Genomic DNA, 21772 nt, shown 5'->3' with positions numbered 1-21772 from the left:
TTCAGAGCTTGGGGGGAGGAGGAGCAAGAGCAATATATGTAACCTTAACATTTGTACCCCCATAATATGCTAAAAAAAAAGAAAGAAAAAAAAGGAAAAGAAATTCAGAGCTTGTAGACAACTCTCTTCAATTAACACAATCAGTCAAAAATAAGGAAGAACCAAGAGAAATGTCTCCAAGAAATATGAGATTATGTAAAGCACAAAAAATATGTAAGAATCATAGGTATCCCTAAGGGAGAAGAAGAAAGAGCAAAAGGCCTGGAAAATCTATTTGAGGGAATTATTGAGGAAAACTTCCCTGATCTTGCTAAAGATTTAGACATTCAGATACAAGAAGCTCAACAGTAGATTCATTTAAAAAATGGCATCACCAAAGCAAACAATCATCAGACTGGCCAAAGTCAGTATGAAGAAGGAACTCTTACCACACAGGAGATGAAAACATCAAGTATCTTAAAGGGAAAACCCATCAGACTAATAGCAGACTTCTCAACAGAAATGTTCTAAGACAGAAGGGACTGGGGTCCTATCTTTGGTCTTCTTAAACAGAATAACCATCAGCTAAGAATTTTGTATCCTGCAAAACAAAGTTTCATAAATGAAAGGGGAAATAAAGTCTTTCCTAGACAAGCAAACACTAAGGGAATTTGTCACCATTAGACCTGTCCTACAAGAAATGCTCAAAAGTGCTCTATTAAAAAAAAAGTAAAAAACAAAAAAACGGCTACTACTCACCAGTAAAAAAGTAAGAACTCACAGCTCTTATGAAACAATTACAAAGGGAGAATACAAAGCAACTGGTAACAATCAACACTAGAACTGGAACAGTATTTTACTTATTGTTATTAACATTACAAATGCTCTAAATTCCCCACTTAAAAGATATAGACTGACAAAATGGATAAAAAAAAAAAAAAATACAACCCAAATATCTACTGTCTCCCGAAGCTCATTTAACTCATATTCTCACAGACTCAAGGGGTGGAAAAAAAATATTCCACACAAACGCAAACCAAAAATAAGCAGGAGTAGATATTCTTGTATCAGATAAAACAGACTTTAAATCAACAACACTAGAAAAAGACAAAGACGGTCATTATATGATGATCAAGGGAGCAATTCAACAAGAAGATACAACAATCCTAAATATGTATGTACCTAACACTGGAACCCCCATAAAACATTCATAAAACAAATATTACTAGACCTAAGAAAACAAAGAGTAACAAAATAATAGTGGGAGATTTCAGCACTGACAGAATTGGACAGATCATGGAAGACGAAAATCAACAAAGAAACACTGGACTTAAATAAGATACCAGAACAAATGGACCTAACAGACATTTACAGAACATTCTACCCAAACCACAGAATGTACATTCTTCTCATCAGTGCGTGGCATATTCTACAAGACAAACCATATATTAGGCCACAAAACAAGTCTCAGCAAATTTTAAAAATCGAAATCATACCATAGATCTTCTCAGGTCAAATGGAATAAAACCAGAAATCAGTTCTAAGAAGAACTCTCAAAACAATACAAATTCATAGAAATTAAACAACCTGTTGCTGAATGATCTTTGGGTCAACAAAGATGGAAATTAAAACATTTTTAATTAAATGACAATAGTGACAGAAGCTATCAAAAAAACTCTGGGATACAGCAAAAGCAGTGCTAAGAGAGAAATTCATAATGCTAAATGCCTATATTAAAAAGATCACAAATTAACAACCTAATGTCACACACCAAGGAATTAAAATAACCAGAACAAACCAAGCCCAAATCTAGCAGAAGACAAGAAATAACAAATATCACAGCACAATTAAATGAAATGGAAACCAACAAAAATAGAAAGGGTCACTGAAATGAAAAGTTGGTTCTCTGAAAAGATAAATATATTGATAGACCACTAGCTAGGATGAAGAGAGAGGATTCAAACACATTCAATCAGAAATGAAAAAGGAGACATTACAACTGATACCACAGAAATAAAAAGGATCATCCAATACTATTATGAACACCTCTATGCACACAAACTAGAAAATTGAGAGGAAATGAATAAAGTCTTGGAAACACACAACTTACCAAGTTTTAATCAGGAAGAAATAGAAATCATGAACAGACCTATAATGAATAGTGAGATTGAATCAGTAATAAGAAATCTCTCAACAACAACAAAAAAAAGCCCAGGACCAGACAGATTCACAGCCAAATTCTACCAGACCTACAAAAAAGAACTGGCACCTATTCAACTGAAACTGTTCCAGAACATCAAGAAGGAGGGAATCCTCCCTAACTCATTCTATGAAGCTAGTATCACCTTGATACCAAAACCAGGGAAGGACAGAACAAAAAAAGGAAAACTACAGACCAATATCCCTTGTGAACACAGGGATGCAAAAATCTCAACAAAATACTAGCAAACCAAATTCAACAACACATTAAAAAGATAATTCACTAGGATCAAGTGGGTTTCACTCCAGGGATATAAAGATGGTTCAACATATGCAAGTCAATAAATGTGACTCACCACATAAACAGAATTAAAAACAAAAATCATATGATCATCTAAATAGATGCAAAAATGTATTTAACAAAATCCAACATCCTTTCATGAAAAAAAATCTCAACAAACTAGGCATACAAGGTATGTTACATACCTCAAAATAACAAAAGTCATTGGTAACAAACCTATAGCCAACATCCTACTGAATGGAGAAAAGTTGAAACCATTCCCCTAAGAAATGGAATGGGACAAGGATGCCCACTGTCACTACTTCCATTCAAAATATCCTACCCAGAGCAGCCAGGCAGAAGAAAGAAATAAAGGGTATCCAAACTGGGAAAGAGGGGGTCAAACTATTGCTTTTTGCTGATGATATGAACTTATATCTAGGAAACCCCAAAGATTCTACCAAGAAACTCCTGGAATTGATTAAATTCCGCAAAGTCTCAGGTTACAAAATCAAAGTACATAAATCAGTAGCATTTCTGTACACCAGTAACAGTCAAGCTGAGAGTCAAATCAAAGACTCAATACCATTCACAATAGCTTCAAAGAAAATAAAACACCTAGGAATATACTTAACCATGAAGGCAAAAGATATCCACAAAGAGAGCTATGAAACACTGAGGAAAAAAATCACAGAAGACAAACAAATGGAAAAGTATATCACGCTCATGGATTGGTAGAATCAACATTGTTAAAATGTCCATAGCACCCAAAGTGACTTACAGTTTCAATGCAATCACCATGCAAATACCAACAGCATAATTCACAGATCTAGAAAAAATAATTCTGTGCTTCGTCTGAAACCCAAAAAGAGCCCGAATAACCAAAATACTCTTAAGCAAAGAGAACAAATCTGGAGGCATCACATCACCAGACTTCAAATACCACAAAGCTATACCACAAGGCTATAAAAACCAAAACAGCAAGGTATTGACACAAAAAGAGAGATACAGAGCAATGCAATAGAACAGAAAATACATATATAAAACCATCTACATACAGCCAACTGATCTCTGACAAAGCAAACAATATACACTGAAGAAAAAAAGTCCTATTCAATAAATGGTGCTGGGACAACCACAGTTCCACTTTGAAGGATGAAGCAGGATCCATCCCTCTTACCACTCACACAAATTAATTCAAGATAGACAAAATAACTTAAGTGTAAGGCATGAAACCATAAAGAATCTAGAGGAAAATGTAGGGAAAATTCTTCTAGATATTGGCCTGGGCAAAGAATTTATGAAGAAGACCCCAATGACAATTACAAAAATAAATAAATGGAACTTGATTAAATAAAAAAGCTTCTGCATGGCTAAGGAATCAATCAAAAGAGCAAACAGACAACCTACAGAGTGAGAGAAAATATTCGCAAACTATGTATCTGATAAAGAGCTAATATCCAGAGTCTACAAAGAACTCAAACAAGCAAGCAAGAAAACCTGTTTTTAACCCTGTTAAAAAGTGGGCAAAAGACATGAACAGAAGCTTTCCAAAAGAAGATAAATGGCTAATAAACATATGAAAACATGCTCAACATCACTAATCATCAGGGAAATGCAAATTAAAACCACAATGAGATATCACCTTAGCCCTGTTAGAATGCCTTTTATTAAAAAGTCCAAAAATAATAGATCTGGAGTGGATACAGAGAGAAAGGAACGTTTATACACTGTTGGTGGGACTGGAAATTAGTACAACCTCTATGGAAAACAATATGGAGATTTCTCAAAGAATTATATGTCCATCAACTGATGAATGGATAAACAAAATGTGATATGTCCATAAAATGGAATCTTGTTTGGCCATAAAAAGGAAATACTAATATGTGCTACAACATGGATAAAACATTACACTTGAAAGCTTTCCATCTAAGATCAGGAAAAAAGACAGGGATGCTCACTTTCACCACTGCTAGTCACCACTGTACTGGATGTTTCAACCAGAACAATTAGGCAAGAAAAATAAGAGGCATCCAAATTGGAAAGGAAAATTAAAACTATACTTAATCACATATGGCATGATTTTATGTATAGAAAATCCTAAATAATTCACAAAAAAGTATTCAAGCTCATAAACAAATTCAGTAAAGCTACAGAATATAAGATCAACATGCCAAATTCCGTTATATTTCTATAATAGCAATAAACAATCTGAAAAGGAAATTAAAAAAACAATCCCATTTATACTCAAAAAGAATAAAATACTTAGGAATAAATGTAACTAAGAAGTAAAAGAGTTGTACACAGAAAACTATAAAACATTGCTCAAAGAAATTAAAGATGACTTGAATAAATTGAAAGACATTCCATGGTTACGTATTAGAAGACTTAATATTGTTAAGATAGTGATATTCACCAAATCAACCTACAAATTCAATGCAAGCCCTATCAAAATCCTAATGGCTTTTTTCTGGTGGGTTGAAAAACAGATTCTGAAATGCATATGTAATCGCACAGATCCTGAATAGCAATTTTGAAAATGAAGAAAAAGGTGGAGGACTTGTAGATTTCAAAACTTAATAATCAAAACAGGATGGTACTGTCAAAAGAAGACACATAGACAAATGTAATGAAGTCCAGCAATAAACCCATAAATCTATAATCTATGGTTGACTGATTTTTTTTGTCTGTTTTACAAGAATGCTAAAGAACATTCACTTGGGAAAAAATGTTCTTATCAGTAAATGGTGCTGGGAAAACTAAATATTCACATGTGAAAGAATGAAGTTAGACCCCTACCACAAACCACATACAAAAATTAAAAATAGGGCCAGGCACGGTGGCTCACGCCTGTAATCCTAGCACTCTGGGAGGCCAGGGCAGGCGGATTGCTCAAGGTCAGGAGTTTGAGACCAGCTTGAGCAAGAGCAAGACCCCATCTCTACTTAAAAAATATATAGAAAGAAATTAGCTGCACAACTAAAAATATACAGAGAAAAAATTAGCAGAGCATGGTGGCACATGCCTATAGTCCCAGCTACTCGGAAGGATGAGGCAGAAGGATCATCTGAGCTCAGGAGTTTGAGGTTGCTGTGAGCTAGGTTGATGACATGGCACTCTAGCCCAGGCAACAGAATGAGACTCTGACTCCAAAAAAAAAAAAAAAAATTAAAATACATTAAGGGCTTAAATGTACTAACAAACACTATAAAAGTCGTAGAAGAAAACACAGGGATAAATCTTCATGACCTGGATTTGGAAAAGCACAAGCAACTAAAGGAAAAACTAAATCAGACTTCATCAAAATTTAAAACTTTTATGCAAAGAAAATGGTGAACTAATACCTCCTGTATTAACCTGGATGTAGCTGGAGCTCATTCTTCTAAATAAAGTATCACAAGAATGGAAAACGAACACCACATGTACTCACCATTAAATTGGAACTAATAGAGCAACACTTATGTGCACATATGGAAATAACATTCATTGGAAATCAAGCAGGTGTGGGGGGGATGGGTACATTCACACCTAATGGGTACAACGCACACTACCTGGGAGCTGGGGCCCACTTAAAACTTTGACTCAAACTGTACAAAAGCAATTTATGTAACCAAAACATTTGTACCCCTGTAATATTCTGAAATTGAAAAAAAAAAAAAAAAACTTTTGTGCATTGAAGAACACTATAAAAGAAAGTAAAAAGATAAACTAGAGTATAAGAGAAAATGTTTGCAAATCATATATCGGATAATTTTTAAAAAATTGTTACTCAGGATATATGATAAGGGTCTAGCATCCAGAATATATACACAACTCATACTTTTCAACACACAAACCAATATTAAAAATGGGCAAATGACTTGACATTTCTCCAAAGAAGATATACAAATGGCCAATAGGCACATCAAAAGATGCTCAATATCATTAGTCATGAGGGAAACAAATCAAAACCACAATGAGATACCACTTCATGCCCACTAGGATGATTATCATTAAAAAGACAGAAAATAACAAAAGTTGCCAAGGATGTGGAAAAATGGGTGATAGAAACATTAAATGGCATCGCTGCTATGGAAAACAGTTTGGCAATTCTCCCAAAAAGTTAAGCCATAAGCATATGGCAAAAGCAATTCCACATTTATATATATATATATATATATATATATATATATATATGCAAAAGAACGAAAACTAGGTATTCAAACAAGTATTTATACATAAATATTCCTAGCTAACTATGCACAACAGTCAAAAGGTGGAAACCAACCAAATGTCTACCGACAGATGAATGGATAAAATGTGGCAGACACACACAATGGAGTATAATTCAGCCATAAGAAGGAATAAAGTGCTGAGACACACTACAACATGGACAAACCTCAAAAACATGCTAAGTGAAAAGCCAGATACAAAACTGTATGATTTGTAACATACTGTATGAGTCCATTTACATAAAAATTCAAAACATAGTTAAACCCAGAGAGTCGGAAAGCATATTAACGGTAGCCAGGAGCTGGGGGAGGGGAGACTGAGGCTTAATGAGTGCAAGGGTCTCCTTTAGAGGTGAAGAAAATGTTTGGAACCTGAAAGAGGTGACAGTTGCACAATACTGTGAATGTATTAAGTGCCACTGAATTGTACATTTTAAAACAGTTAATTTTATGTTACATGAATGTCTTGGAAGAAAGGAAATTAGGAAAGGAGGAAGAAGGATGGAAGTTGGAACAAAGGAAGTTAGATGGTTGGAAGGAAGGAAGGAAAAGAGGAACGGAGGGAGGAAGGAGGCTTAAAAGTGCCTATCTCCACAACACAGCCAAGGATAGAACAAAGTCACTGATGCAGCTGAAGAGTCAAGTGCATCAGACATCAGTGAGGTTCCTTAGAAGATATTCGCCAGTACTCCTCTCATCCATTTCCTACTTCACACCCTACTTTTCAGATCCGCTTTGCCCGTATATACATTTCTCATATAAAAACAAACTTCTCTGAGGCAGAAGGATCACTTGAGGCCAGGAGTTCAAGACTAGCATGGACAACACAGCAAGACCCCATTTCTTAAAAAAAAAAAAAAAAAAAAAAAAAGGAAGAAAAAAGAAAAAAGAAATTTTTTTAATTAGCCAGGAGTGGTGCTATGCACCTGTAGCCCCAGCTACTCAAGAGGCTGACGTGGGAAGCCAGGAGTTCAAGGCTCCAGCGAGCTATGATTGCACCACTGTACCCCAGCCTGAACGACAGAGTGAGATCCCATCTCTTTTTGTTAAAAAAAGAGATCTATCTATCTCTATCATCCTCTTCTATCTCCTCTCCCCTACTCAAGACCTCTAGGACAAGCAAACACATGGTGCTTTTTGTCCCCAGGAACTGACTGTATCAGTCACCATGTGCTTTACGAATACAAACAACAGTACTTTTAAAGTTCCAAAAGAGGCTGGGCATGGTGGCTCACGCCTGTAACCCTAGCAGTCTGGGAGGCCGAGGCAGGAGGATCGTTTGAGCTTAGGAGTTCGAGGCCAGCCTGAGCAAGATGAGACCCCGTCTCTACTAAAAACAGAAAGAAATTAATTGATCAACTAAAAATATGTAGAAAAAACAAGCCGGGCATGGTGGTGCATGCCTGTAGTCCCAGCTATTCAGGAGGCTGAGGCAGAAGGATTGCTTGAGCCCAGGAGTTTGAGGTTGCCGTGAACTAGGCTGATGCCATGGCACTCTTGCCCGGGCAACAGAGTGAGCCTCTGTCTCGAAAACTAACTAGATAGATAGACAGACAGACAGACAGACAGACAGACAGACAGACAGACAAAGTTCCAAAAGAAATGTTTCTTTACCTTTGCAAGTTCTCTTCTTAGCTCTTCTCGCTCCTCTTCTGATAGAGTCTCTGTAGTACCGATCGTGGCAGCAACATCTTCTCCTTCTTCAGGGACTGGGTCTGTTCTCAGCAGACCTTGTTGGGGATTTAAAAAAACAGTCTGTAAGGCACGAACACCAAGTAAAATTCTCCTTTAGGCTTCTCCACTGTTCCAGCCAGAATAAAGCCAATTAGGTTAGATCCATACATCACTTTTCTGGACCTTCAAATGACCTGGCGCTCCTAGTGAAGGACAAAGGAAAAGTCTGGGCAAACCACTAGAAACCACCAACTTAGACTCTGTCAAAATAAGAATTTAGAAAATAGAGCCTTCTTTCAGCTTCTGTTCAGTCTCAGTCACAACATAGTTACTACAGAGCAGAAAAGGCAGAGGCTCAGAATGGGATCTTGCCAAGGCTTTCAAATGCTGCATGACTAAATCGGTATAAATTAAATGAAAGATTTTAGCCCCTTCACAACCTGGGGGAGGAGTTTGCACATGTCTTCAGCTTCTTGTGCTGATCAAACCCAACATGAAGGAACAACCACTGAAAGTACGAGATGCCCTAAAGAAACCTTTATTCCATCTCATTCCATTAGTTAGTGGAGGTAAGAAACACCTTCTTTGTAGTTTTTAAAAACATTTATCTCGTAGGGCGCAGTGGCTCATGCCTGTAATCCTAGCATTTTAGGAAGCCAAGGTGGGAGGATTACTTGAGCCTAGGAGTTCCAGACCAGCCTGAACAAGAGCAAGACCCTGTCTCTACTACAAATAGAAAGAAATTAGCCAAACAACTACAAATTGAAGAAATTAGCCCGGCGCGGTGGCGCGTGCCTGTAGTCCCAGCTACTCGGGAGGCTGAGGCAGCAGGATTGCTTGAGCCCAGGAGATTGAGGTTGCTGTGAGCTAGGCTGACACCATGACACTCTAGCCCAGGCAAAAGAGTGAGACTCTGTCTCAAAACAAAACAAGGAAACATATATCTCATCTAGATACCTTTAAAAAAGAATCCTAGTGTATATATTCAGAGACATGACTGATCAACAGCCACATAGAAACTTTCCACATTAAGACCAATCCTGCAGCCCCTGGTCCCCTCGCACAGAGCCCCTGGGGAGTGGCCAGGGAGGCCGCTGCCCCTTGACTCTCCCCTCTTTTCCTGCCCAACCCCCATCTGCAAGGCTAAGAGGAAGCCAGAGAAGCACCCAAACCTTAGGTGCAAAATTGAAGGGGCTACCAAAACACTCAACATAAATATTTTGATGCAATATGTTTTAAAATCAAAGTTAATTTTAAAAAATCTATGATGGGCCAGGTGCAGTGGCTCATGCCTGTAATCCTAGCACTCTGGGAAGGCTGAGGCGGGCAGATTACTCGAGGTCAGGAGTTTGAAACCAGCCTGAGCAAGAGTGAGACCCCGCCTCTACTATAAATAGAAAGAAATTAATTGGCCAACCAATATATATAGAAAAAATGAGCCGGGCATGGTGGCGCATGCCTGTAGTTCCAGCTACTCAGGAGGCTGAGGCAGGAGGATTGCTTGAGCCCAGGAGTTTGAGGTTGCTGTGAGCTAGGCTGACACCACGGCACTCACTCTAGCCTGGGCAACAAAGTGAGACTCTGTCTCAAAAAAAAAAAAAAAAAAAAAAAATCCATGATGAACAAAATACCAAAATTTTAAACAGACTGGATCAGTTTGCTGATATTTTCCTTCACCTCGGGCTCCAAAATGACTTTGCACCTATGCCCTGTTGCTGATCCCGTCTTTATTTAAAATTGTAATATTTTATTCATCATGGAATTTTTTGTTGCATTCATTTTGACCTTTTAAAAATATTGTACTGACATATCATTTGACGACTGAGTTTTTTTAGCACCCCTTAAATTGTATGCCTGAGGCAAGTGCTTATTGGCCACTGTCACCAGCCAGTGATTCTGCCCATCCATTTTCATGTCACAGGTTTGGGATTTCTCAGGCTCCTCTGGCAATAGATTTCTTGCACGGGGGACCAGAGAAAGGTTTCCTCCTCTGCCTGCTATTCACCTCTTCCTGCCAGGGAGTATCTCAGCCATTGCGACTGTTTCCCACCACCTCCCAGGACCATTCTGAGAAGTGTCAGTTCAGCCAAAGCAGCAATGTGGCATCCTGCCCAAAGCAAGACGCCAGGCAGCAGATGCAGAGAAGAAAAACCAAGGAGAATAACCACGCCATTGAACAAGCAGCCGGCATCATGGCAAACATAAGAGAACTATATGCATCAATGAGATAATGTGTATGTACATTGTGTACAAGTTACAAAGGCACTTGTACAGGGTCTATTGTATACTAACTGGCTCATGGTAGTTAATAATTGTAATAACAATAATCACCAGCATGACAGTACCAAAACAGCATCTACCTGGAAAGTGTTTACAGAATTGTTAAAGGCATCAAGCAATACAAATAAAACAATTGAAAATCTACAAATTGGACTGGCACACACAATATGATTAAGCTGATGAATGCACACACAATACTTGAAAGATACAATTAATAGGTAGAAAAGCTCAATGAATAATTGCTTCTGTGGTCTCCTATAAAATATCTTTGAAGGGACTGCCCAAGTCAATTTCTATGATAGAAATCTGAAGAACAAAAACCATATGTAGGCCGGGCGTGGTTGCTCATGCCTGTAATCCTAGCACTCTGGGAGGCTGAGGCGGGTGGATTGCTCAAGGTCAGGAGTTCAAAACCAGCCTGAGCGAGACCCCCATCTCTACTAAAAACAGAAAGAAATTAACTGACCAACTAAAAATATATATACAAAAAATTAGCCAGGCATGGTGGCACATGCCTGTAGTCCCAGCTACTCGGGAGGCTGAGGCAGTAGGATCGCTTGAGCCCAGGGGATTGAGGTTGCTGTGAACTAGGCTGATGCCACGGCACTCACTCTAGCCTGGGCAACAAAGTGAGACTCTGTCTAGAAAAAAAAAAAAAAAACAACCATATGTATTCACTACCAAATTGAAACTTACAGATCAACACTCAGGTGCACCTGTGACTATAAAATTCAACAGAAATCAGGTGGGGGGATGGCTAAATTCACATCTAACAGGTACAGTGCACACTATATAGGTGAGGGACACATTTATAACTTTGACTCAAACTGTACAAAAGCAATTCATGTAACCAAAACATCGGTACCTCCACAATATTCTGAAATTAAAAAAAGAAAGAAAGAAATATGATGTCCTCCCTCAGCTTAAAATCCTTTAGTGGTTCCTTACTGTTCCATACTGTTTTTATGACACAGTTCAGCCCCTTAGGTTGGCACACAAGCCTTACTGGACCCATCTCCTGCTATCCGGCATTGGCACCTCTTATTCCAACTCCTGCCAAATCAAACTGTGAACAAGGTGCCGCACTGTGTACTATAAGAAACCATTTCTGAGGAGCTTGCAAATGTGTGCTTGCAAATTTATCCTGTACATCATATTCTTTGACAAAAGGAGCATGAAATTGAGGATGGGAGACAAGCATACAAGTAATAATCACATAATGTAATGTAGTAAGAACCATTACAGAGTTACCTATAAACATTATTTATTTTTAATGTTTTGCTCAACACACTTCCAAGTTTTCCAACTAGAACCGGATCCCAAAATAAAACAAACAAAACTCAAGTACTAAACCATGCCTTTAACAGCAAACACTTTTTCATGCTTTTTAATAAACACTATTTTGCAAATCTACTTAAACAAGGGGCAAAATACAATAACCGATTGCTAATGGTGCTTTCTGCATATTGCCAAATTTCAAAAAGAATCTAAGAGGATTCTGATACTATTCAAGTACTCAGGCTCCCAAGGGAAATAAATCTCTCATAAGCACACTGGTTGAGTCTCAAGGACAAAAAAAAAGAAAAAAAAAGAAATCTCTCAGAAAAGGAGACTATGGAGTTACCCACAGCTGGCTTCAGGAATGCCAAGATGCCCCTGAGATTTTATCTAAGAAAGATGGAAATGACATGTGCTGCTTTTTTTACATTAGCCTGTAGGTGGCAGCAAATCATCAACATTAAATTTTAAAGGTGTTTATCTTAAGATAATCAACTGGGGGGGGGGAATAAAAAAAATCAATAGAATGAATGATAAATACCAAATTACCAAATACCAAGAATAGAATGATAAATACCAAATCACCAGCAAAACATGACACTCACGCCTTAGGAAAATTATTAGCCACAGCCACCACCACTGAATGCATTCTATTCATAACGGATCTGAGCTAAGTGGTCCAAATATATTAAGTCATTTACGTGCAACATTTCTGAGATTGGATCACCATCACCATTTACAGGTGAGGAAATTGGACCTTACAGAAGTTAAGCAGTTTGCCCAAGATGACACACCTGAATATTTGATACAGTTGGGAGTTCGAACCCAGTGTGATTTGAAAGCAAATACTTCAAATCATTGATCTGAACACAAAGACAAAAGTAAGGGGCAGAAGGTCAGACTTGGAGGGTATCTAAAAGCAATAATAAAAATGAGACACTGTAAAAAAAAAATAATCAAATCTGGCAGACTAGATCAAAAGCAGTCCTCATCATTTCCAACTCTACAGTTTTCTCCAAACCAGGTAATCCAAATCTTGCTTTATATATTTTCTAGATTATTATGTTTTCTGTATGTTCAATAGTAGTATGGTATTTAATATGAAAGTAGAGTCTGGCTGTCGGGAGAAAAGATATTAATTTCTCATTCACAACATGAAAGGTGGGAAACAGGAACATTTTAAAGTATAGAATGTTTAAAACCATAAATAAAACAAAAAATTCTATTTATTCATTAATTTGAATGTTTCCTTTCAGAATCTGATGGAAATTTGTTTTTAAAAGAAAAAGAAGAGGGAGAAAATATGATTAATATTAACGTCTAATATACCAGCTACTAGAAAGGGAGACTTAAATGTTACCTCAATAAAAGCAAAAACACCTTACAACCAACACCTGAGAGGAGTACTGCTTCATTTCCATTAGGAAACTGAGGTCTTCAGAGTTACGTAACTTGCCCAGAGTCACAGAGGTGAGATTAAAACTCAAATCTTTCTGACTGTAGACTCCTGCCTCTTCACATATTCTTTTTCTCAGAGAAATGCCAATGACCAGGGCAGGACAAGAAATCAGTGCTTTCTTTCTCCACAGGGACTTTTTTTCCCTGAGAGTATAAGAACTTGTGGCAATCCCTGGTTGGAGAGTCACAGGTAACAGCGTCAAACCCAACTAAGTAAAAATTGGTGACAATCTGTTCCATCAGGTTAACATTTTAGCCACTCTCTTAATTCTTCTTCGCTAGTTGTACAAGCAGACGGTCAGCCTGTCTTAATTCCGTCCGTAATATCCACCCCCCTCAAACACCCCACCCTCGAAAAGTTTTACAGGAAGGAGTGACAAGTCTAGACTTGTCGTTTGGAAAGTCCTTCCAGCAGCAGGGTAGATGATGGCCTGGACTGGGAAGAACCTGGAGTGACAGGACAACTGCTGGATGCCCAGGTGAGAGCCCCAGCACCTTGACAGTGAGGATGGAGAAGACAGAGATGTGCCCCATCAACCTGAAGATACACTGTTACATTTTACATCTGTGAGATGCACTGCAGGATTCATCAGCCAAACAGTTGTTGTGACATAGTTGTTTGTCACCTACAAGTATGCCACCAAATTTGCCAAATAGGTGTCAGTGGTTTAGAAAGTCCCAGGCTGGGCTCCAGTGGCTCACGCCTATAATCCTAGCACTCTGGAAGGCCGAGGCGGGCGGATTGCTCCAGGTCAGGAGTTTGAAACCAACCTGAGCAAGAGAGAGACCCCATCTCTACTATAAGTAGAAAGAAATTAATTGGCCAACGAAAAATATATATAGAAAAAAATTATCCAGGCATGGTGGCACATGCCTGTAGTCCCAGCTACTCAGGAGGCTGAGGCAGAAGGATTGCTTGAGCCCAGGAGTTTGAGGTTGCTGTAAGCTAGGCTAACGCCATGGCACTCTAGCCCAGGCAACAGAGTGAGAGTCTGTCTCAAAAAAAAAAAGAAAGAAAGAAAACACAGAAAATCCCAGATCGAGTTACAGACATCTCTTAAGAAAGCCTGCATCACAGACATTTTATGCGAAGAAAATATATAAATAGAATGGACATGGGATTATTCCTAGTTGAAAAGCAATTCGAGTCAGTTTGGCAATGTGTGTAAAGACGTTTTAGATAAACATCAACTTTTTTATTTAAAAAAATATGTACAGGAGTGTTATGATCAGTGTACATGTCTTAATAAATCTAAAAAATTCAATAAACATAAAACTAAAATTTTTGAGTGACAATAAAGCACTGTCAGGATATTTTTTTTTTAGTTTGGTTTAACTGGCAGCATTTTTTCCCCTTAATTAAACACAAAATATTAATAGTACTTCTTATGATCTGCGGTGCCTTGGAGTTGATGACATATGACACTTCAGACCTCAGAGAACTTGTGAGTAATCTGAGGCAGATGAAATTCTTACACTTTTGGCCTCCATGGAAACGTGTGTGAGGGAGTATGACCTGAGGAAGGCGGATGGCAGGACCACCCACAGTGACGGAGAGAAAGAGTTCAGTCTCTGAACAGGTCTCCAGTTCTAGCCTGCGAAGTCCTGATGTCACTTCCTTATCTTTTCATCTCAGAACTCAGTGTCTAGAACAGAATGAATGCTAATAAAGGTTATATCTGAACTGATTCATTGGTTAAAGATTTAATCAAAGTAACTTTCTCATGCACAACCACCTTTTCACCACCCACTTCCACAAATTTCAACCAGAAAAAGCAGCAAAAGCCACTTTTATAAAAACTCAGACCCTACAATTAAGCTACGAATAAGAGCTTGGTGAGCACCTCTCCATTCCTCTCATGGGTGCTGTGAGTACGGACCTGTCCCCACTCCCATCCTGGAGCACCCACCTAAACCTTTCGTTTTTCACTTCCATCCCAATTAAGACCAAATACTTCAAAGACTTCCTAGGATCATCAATTAAAAGCTTTTTAGCCATTTCATACCATCTTAGATCTGAAAAGAATTTTGAAGCATTTGAATTAAATGCTTCATTATATGAGAAAACTGAGAACAGAGATATTGAAAAGAGTAAAGACAAGCATGAGCTTTGAAATTATAATAGATGGTGTTATAGGCTGAATGTGTCACCTTAAAAGATATGTTCAATTTCCTAACTTCCTAACCCCTGTTACCTGGGAATGCATCTTTATTTGGAAACAGGGCCTTTCCAGGTGTAATCAAGTTAAGATGAGGTTATACTGGATTAAGGTGGGCTCTAATCCAATGGCTGGTGTCCTTATATTTAATAAGAGGGAAATTTGAACACAGAGACCCAGAGAGAAGATATGCAGAGATACACAGAGACACAGAGAGAAAGAACACCTGTGAAGAGGGAGAGGCAGGGACTGGAGTGCTGTAGCTACAAGCCAAGGAGCGCCAAGGATTGTAAGCTACCAGCAGAAGAGAGGAAGAGGCAGGGGAGGATTTCCCTGCAGGTTTCAGAAGAAGCATGGCACCGCCAACACCTTAATTTCAGACTTCCAGCCTGAAGAGATAAGATTATTTCTGTTGTTTTAAGCCACCCAGTTTTGCTACACAGCCCAAGGAAACTGATACAGAATGAAGGCTGTATAAACACTGATTGTGGCAATTACTAGCTGGGAGATCTTTAACCAAATGTTTACCTTCAATGTGCCCCGGGCCCCTTCCCTATAAAAAGTGGGCACATATAAGCATTTGTCGTTTCCCATTTTCCTGTGCCCTATCACTCATCCTGGCTATTTCCCCTCTCTCTTCTCCTCTTCCATGAGGCTTGGCTCTTGGGCCACACTTCCCACCACTCCTCAACCCCTGGCAGCCCTGGACCTGCCCCCACCCCCCCCACACACACACACATCCCTTCTACTAAGGGCACTGCTCAGTCACACCTCATTTGGCATCACAAGGCACGACACTGAACTTCAGTCTGACCTCTCCACTCCTCTCATCCCTCCTGGTTTTTCTTCTACCTCTCTGAGAGGTCGTTTGATCTCACTCTCTGGATCTACTTCACTTCCCACATAGGCAATCCCACCACCTCTGCCAAATTCAGACTCGCACTGTTTCTTTCTTACTTACATTCTTGCCCCTAAACTCCCAGAAGATCTTTGTCCTCCCCAATCCATTCACCATCCTGCCACCAGCATGAGCTTTCTAGAGTTTATATCTGACACAAGCGTCCCCGCCTTGAATCGTTCCACAGCTTCCTACCTCCTCACAAAGCTCCCTGCTCTTGACAACTTGGACGCCCCCACCCACCTCCTGCTGCTGTAGGCCCTCCAGGGAGACGTGCCTTTTTTTTTTAAAGTAACATATTAACTCAAAAAAAATTTTAATATAGCTCCCATACATTTTTGTCTCAATTATTACTGTGATAACACATTTATTATCACAAAAAATAATTTATTATTTTATTGTGATAAAATATATAACATAAAGTATCATTGTAACCATTTTTGAGTGTCTAATTTCAGTGGCATTAATTACCTTCCCAATCTCATGCAACCACCTCCACTATACCTCTTTCTAAAACATGCTCTCTTTTTTGTGTCTTTGTACATGTTATTTTCTCTGACTGAAATGGCCTCTGTATTTTTCCAAGTGGCGTTCACTTTAACAAGTCAGTTTTAGGGATCTCCTGCTCTGGAGGATTTCCCCTGGATCGCACGACCCAGGCTGAGACATGAGCCTGGGCTCCAGGTATTACAAGCTCTGTGCAGTGCTTACTGTACTAGAACACAGCCTGCAGTTGGCAACGCTTGGCCTTTGTGCTCCGATCCTGTGTCTTCGGCCCCAGCACAGTCTCTGACCCACAGTTTCAGACACACACATACACATACACACACACACACACACACACACGTGCACACACCCACCCACCCATCAATACTCTGAGTCAGTGAATTATAGAAAAGTACACTGTTAAGTTAGAGGGAAAGAACCCAATCTCCCTTCATTATCTACCTTTTATATTGAGCTTTTAAAAATTTTATACATTGCATTTTCACTCCACTGCTTTTTACATACAAAGGGCTTTTTTTTTTTTAAACTTAAGACAGACATGAAATGCCAATTTTCTAAAGAAATACAACTTCTATCTAATACATAATTTATCCAAAGATTGTTGCTATCTGGAACAGGTCACCTACCTTCATGTCACACTTTCATGAGAAAACATACCATGCTTCTATAGATGGGGCACGAATGATATCACAGAAGGAAGAATGTAACATCAGCTGTCCCCGAAAAAATTCAACAAGGAGGGGAAAAGATGCCAAAAAAGGAGTCTAAGATATCTGCTATTTAGCCTGAATGTTAACACCATCTACCCAGGAAAGCATTTGTTAATGTATAATTGAGCCCCAGAAGCTTCTCTGGAAAAGAAAACCGCATACCCCTCTCTTTAGACAGTCTTTGAAGAGGCAACAATGGCTTTAAGACCAGAGCAGGAATAAGAAACTTCAGTCTCTGGGACTGTTCTTGTTTCCGTACCAACAGGGGAAACATGCATCCCCTTTTTTAAACCGAGAGGTTTAAACATATAGTTCAAAGTATCTTTAGCGGCAATATCTAAGAAGATCACAAGATATTTTTTCCCCTTATAAGCTGGGGCCCCCTCTCTCTGTATCTTGTTTCTGGATGTGATAAAAATCCCAGAAGCAGCAGGAGGAGTATTTAGGGATCCCCACACCAGGGGGTGGGGGTCCCTTCAGAAGACCCCAAACAGGACCCAGTTAGGACAGGGCTTCTTGGCTATAGCACCACAGGTATTTTGATCGGATTATTCTCTGTGGTGGGTGCTGTCCTAGGCATCCTCCCTTGTAACATCCCGGGCTCCCACTCTAGTGGGTAACTAGAGTCAGTGTCAGCCCCACACCCAGTTATGGAAATAGACCAGGAGGGGAGGTGAGGAGAAGGGAGGGTAGAGGAGGGAAAGGGTTATACTAAGGCCAAAAGGGGAAGGAGGGCTTGGGAGCCACACCTGGCAGATAAGTACTCCTGGGACTCTGCTTGGAAAGGAGAGGGCCCTGGACAGCGGTCAATGTCCCACCCAAGACAAAATGTCACCTCCCAAAACTTCACAGAAAGACTGGAGAAGGAAGAAAAGATTGTCTAGACAGAACACATTAGCATTCATATGCTTTACTTGCTCCTTCCAATAGTCCTAAACTCACCCTTAAATCTCTTTCATCTTTAAAAAAACAAAATCTTCGGTCAATTACTTCAGAGCCATCTCCTTTCCCCACTGTTCCACCCCCCAAAAATCAGGTATAAAACTAGTAACTAGGACACTCTACAGAAGAGAGACAAAGGTCAGCCATGGAGAAATCTGGGGATCCCCGAAGAGGAAGTCTCTTCCTCTGTAGGAATAAGGAGAAGTCTCTTCAATTCTGCTCTGATTTTTATTTTGCACACCATAGATATGTTTGCTATTTAAGACCGTTGTAATAATGAAAAACTTTTAACCAGTCACCACCTCCCTAAAAAGACGTGGGAATGACACAGTAGAAATCAAAAAGAGTAAAACAGAATGAAAAGAAGAACTAAGAGCTAAGGAATTTCAGTTTGATTTTTCAGTCTTTTTAGAGTTGCAAATATGACAGCATTAAACTAAAATGTCAGGTTTCTTTTCATTGCTCGTATTTCTTGAAGTCACTAGAAATAACCAAAGGTGCCATAAGCCAGGTCTGCATCTTCCTGTGTATTAGAGAATTCTTAAGAAGAAGAGAGAGTCTATGTAAATAACATTTGGGAAATTATCCTTATAGGTGTTTACAGAATGGAAGAGAAAATGCAGCTGTGAGGCTCCCCTGGTGCTGACTAGCAGCCAGAAAATGGAATGGAATGTGTGGGTCTCAGTGGCACATAAGGAATCACCAAACCACCCCCACAGTAAAACCCCTGACCCAGGGAGAAGTCAGGCCTTGAATGATTAACCTGTTCTACAATATCTATTAGCAGAGGGGGTGAGACGTTGTGGTCTAACTCACACACACACACACACACACACACACACACACACACACACACACACACACAGAGAGAGACAGGCTTGAGAATTAAGAGACAGGCGCTAGTCCAAGTTTAGATTAACTAAACTTTGTGATTTGGGGGCATCACACATTTTTCCCAGCCTCAGTGTTCACATCTGTAAAATGAATGGGAGTGTGAACTACTCCATATCAGTTTCACTCACTCATTTATTCAAAAAATACTTCTTGAGCCATAAATGTCAAGCACGATTTGGGGTGCTTGCAGAAACAGCAGTGAACAAAGAAGACAAACTAACATTCCTTAACAGAGCTTATATTCCAGATTCTGAAACTTACTATAAATCAGTGTTTTCAAACTATGGGTCGTGAAATCCATTTATCAGTACCAGATGAGCATTTCAAAAAGAAAAAATGGAATAGAATGATATAAAATAACTGAGTACATCCCATATAGTAAGGATAAGCTCTAGTTCATAACATTTTGTATCAGGTACTGATGGATATTTGTGTTTATGCGAATTGTGGGTCAGGCAGTATCAGGCATTTCTGAATATGGGTTGGTCATGCCCAAAGAGTTTAAAGGCTCCTGATAAAAGGCCTTTTTTTTTTTTTCAGAGTCTCACTCTGTTGCCTGGGCTAGAGAGTCATGGCGTCAGCCTAACTCACAGCAACCTCAAACTCCTGGGCTCAAGCAATCCTTCTGCCTCAGCCTCCTGAGTGGCTGGGACTACAGGCATGTGCCACCATGCCTGCCTAATTTCTTTCTGTTTTAGTAGAGATGGGGTCTCGCTCTTGCTCAGGCTGATCTCGAACTCCTGAGTTCAAACGATCCACCCACCTCGGCCTCCCAGAGTGCTAGGATTACAGGTGTGAGCCATGGTATCCGGCCAAAAGGCCTCTTTTTGCTACAGCCTCGGCCCCTCATCCTAACCTTCACTAGGATTGCTTTTTTAGGAACATCCCACCTGTACATTAAATCTCATTACTTTCTCATTTGCCCCATGATGGCATTTTGGATAAATACCAGGGAATACATGCCTTCAAGATCAGCATTCCCAACCTTTCTGATAGCATGCCTCTTCACATCAGTCCTTCTTGTCTGCATTACTTGCCTGCTGATCAAGAAAATACATAGTGGCCAAAAGCCACATGAACTATTAGTAGATTCAAAATGTATTGGTCCTAAGAGGTCCTACATAGAAATAAAAGTACAAACAGGTGGAAGACATACTATTCATTCCATCTATGCACCATGAGTCCCAGGCACAGAGACTGGTAATCACTCTTCTGGTTCCCCCCTTTTATTTTGCTATTTTATAATCACCCCATTCTTACCAGATGCCTACTTATGGTGGTTCTTTTTGTAGTTGTTTGAATGCTCTCTCCCTCCTTTCTTTCAATTAATGCAAACCACTACATCTACACACTCACAGGTACATGAGTTTGTTTTAAATTGTTGTTATTCATTTGCTTTTTTTATATATATTTTTTTAATTCCACAACTCTAAAGACAGCTCCAGACAGCTAAGAATTGTGACTATAACTTTCTGAAATTTGCCTAGAGGCATACCCAACCCTACAAAAGATCCAAAGGCAGCCATCGTGGTAACTGGGAAGGTAAAAGTAGGTGACAGAAATAAAGACACAAAAAAGAGTAGATGAGAACTAAAAGAAATGAGCAACATCAGTCTCTCTGGGAATCTCGAACCCTTGCACACTGATTGCCAAGGTCTACCTGAACGCTGCAACTGCAGCCCCGGCTTCTGGAAGGTTTTCATGGCCCCTTGTCACTTAGGCTTTACTGTGTTATGGGGAGAGCTAACACCCCCCCCTCTGTGTGCTGCCCTTATACATAAGTTAGAAAGGGACTGGGCAAGGGGGGAGCCCTGAATGTTATTACAGAGGTCCACGGTGTCCCACATAGACAAAGCAAAGTCAGCACAGGAGAAAGCCGGCAACCCCGCTCCCCACAACAGACATCTAGCGGCTGCCTACCCACCCCCAACTTGCAGAGACCAGTCCTGGGCCCTCTTCATCATCATCATCAACATTTTCCCCTTCCTGGAAGTCCCAGCTGCACCCCCAAACACGGTTACCAGTTGCAACCAAGAGTTAGAGCAACGTTGCTTTTAGCATACTCCCTGTTGTCAGCAAACCTACAAACCTAAAATACCTTCAGCTAGGTTTCATGCAGTAAAGCCTTTGCCACGATTTTTCTAAATTACCCATTTTTCAAGCTTAAGAACAAAATGTGACCTGTTCTTCATTAATAAGGAAAAAATTAACTTCTGGGAAAACCTGGTTGCTTCTCTGGCAAGTAACAGAGGAAGTTACATGTAGCCATCTCCCTCCCGTGGTGGCTGTAAAACGACAGAACC

General features: G+C 39.6%; 1 protein-coding gene across 4 annotated transcripts in view; it reads right to left on the bottom strand.

The window, feature by feature from the left end:
• The window catches only part of TPD52 (tumor protein D52), a 211280-nt gene that overhangs the window by 122965 nt on the left and 66543 nt on the right, over positions 1–21772 (bottom strand). For all 4 annotated transcript variants that reach the window (XM_076005202.1, XM_076005199.1, XM_076005200.1 and 1 more), the window contains exon 2: positions 8284–8399. In XM_076005202.1, coding sequence (XP_075861317.1) covers positions 8284–8399 — 116 coding nt within the window. The remainder of the gene's footprint in view (positions 1–8283; positions 8400–21772) is intronic.

Source organism: Microcebus murinus, chromosome 7, assembly GCF_040939455.1.
Source record: "Microcebus murinus isolate Inina chromosome 7, M.murinus_Inina_mat1.0, whole genome shotgun sequence".
Taxonomy (NCBI): domain Eukaryota; kingdom Metazoa; phylum Chordata; class Mammalia; order Primates; family Cheirogaleidae; genus Microcebus; species Microcebus murinus.
This window is presented reverse-complemented; position numbering and strand designations above follow the sequence as displayed.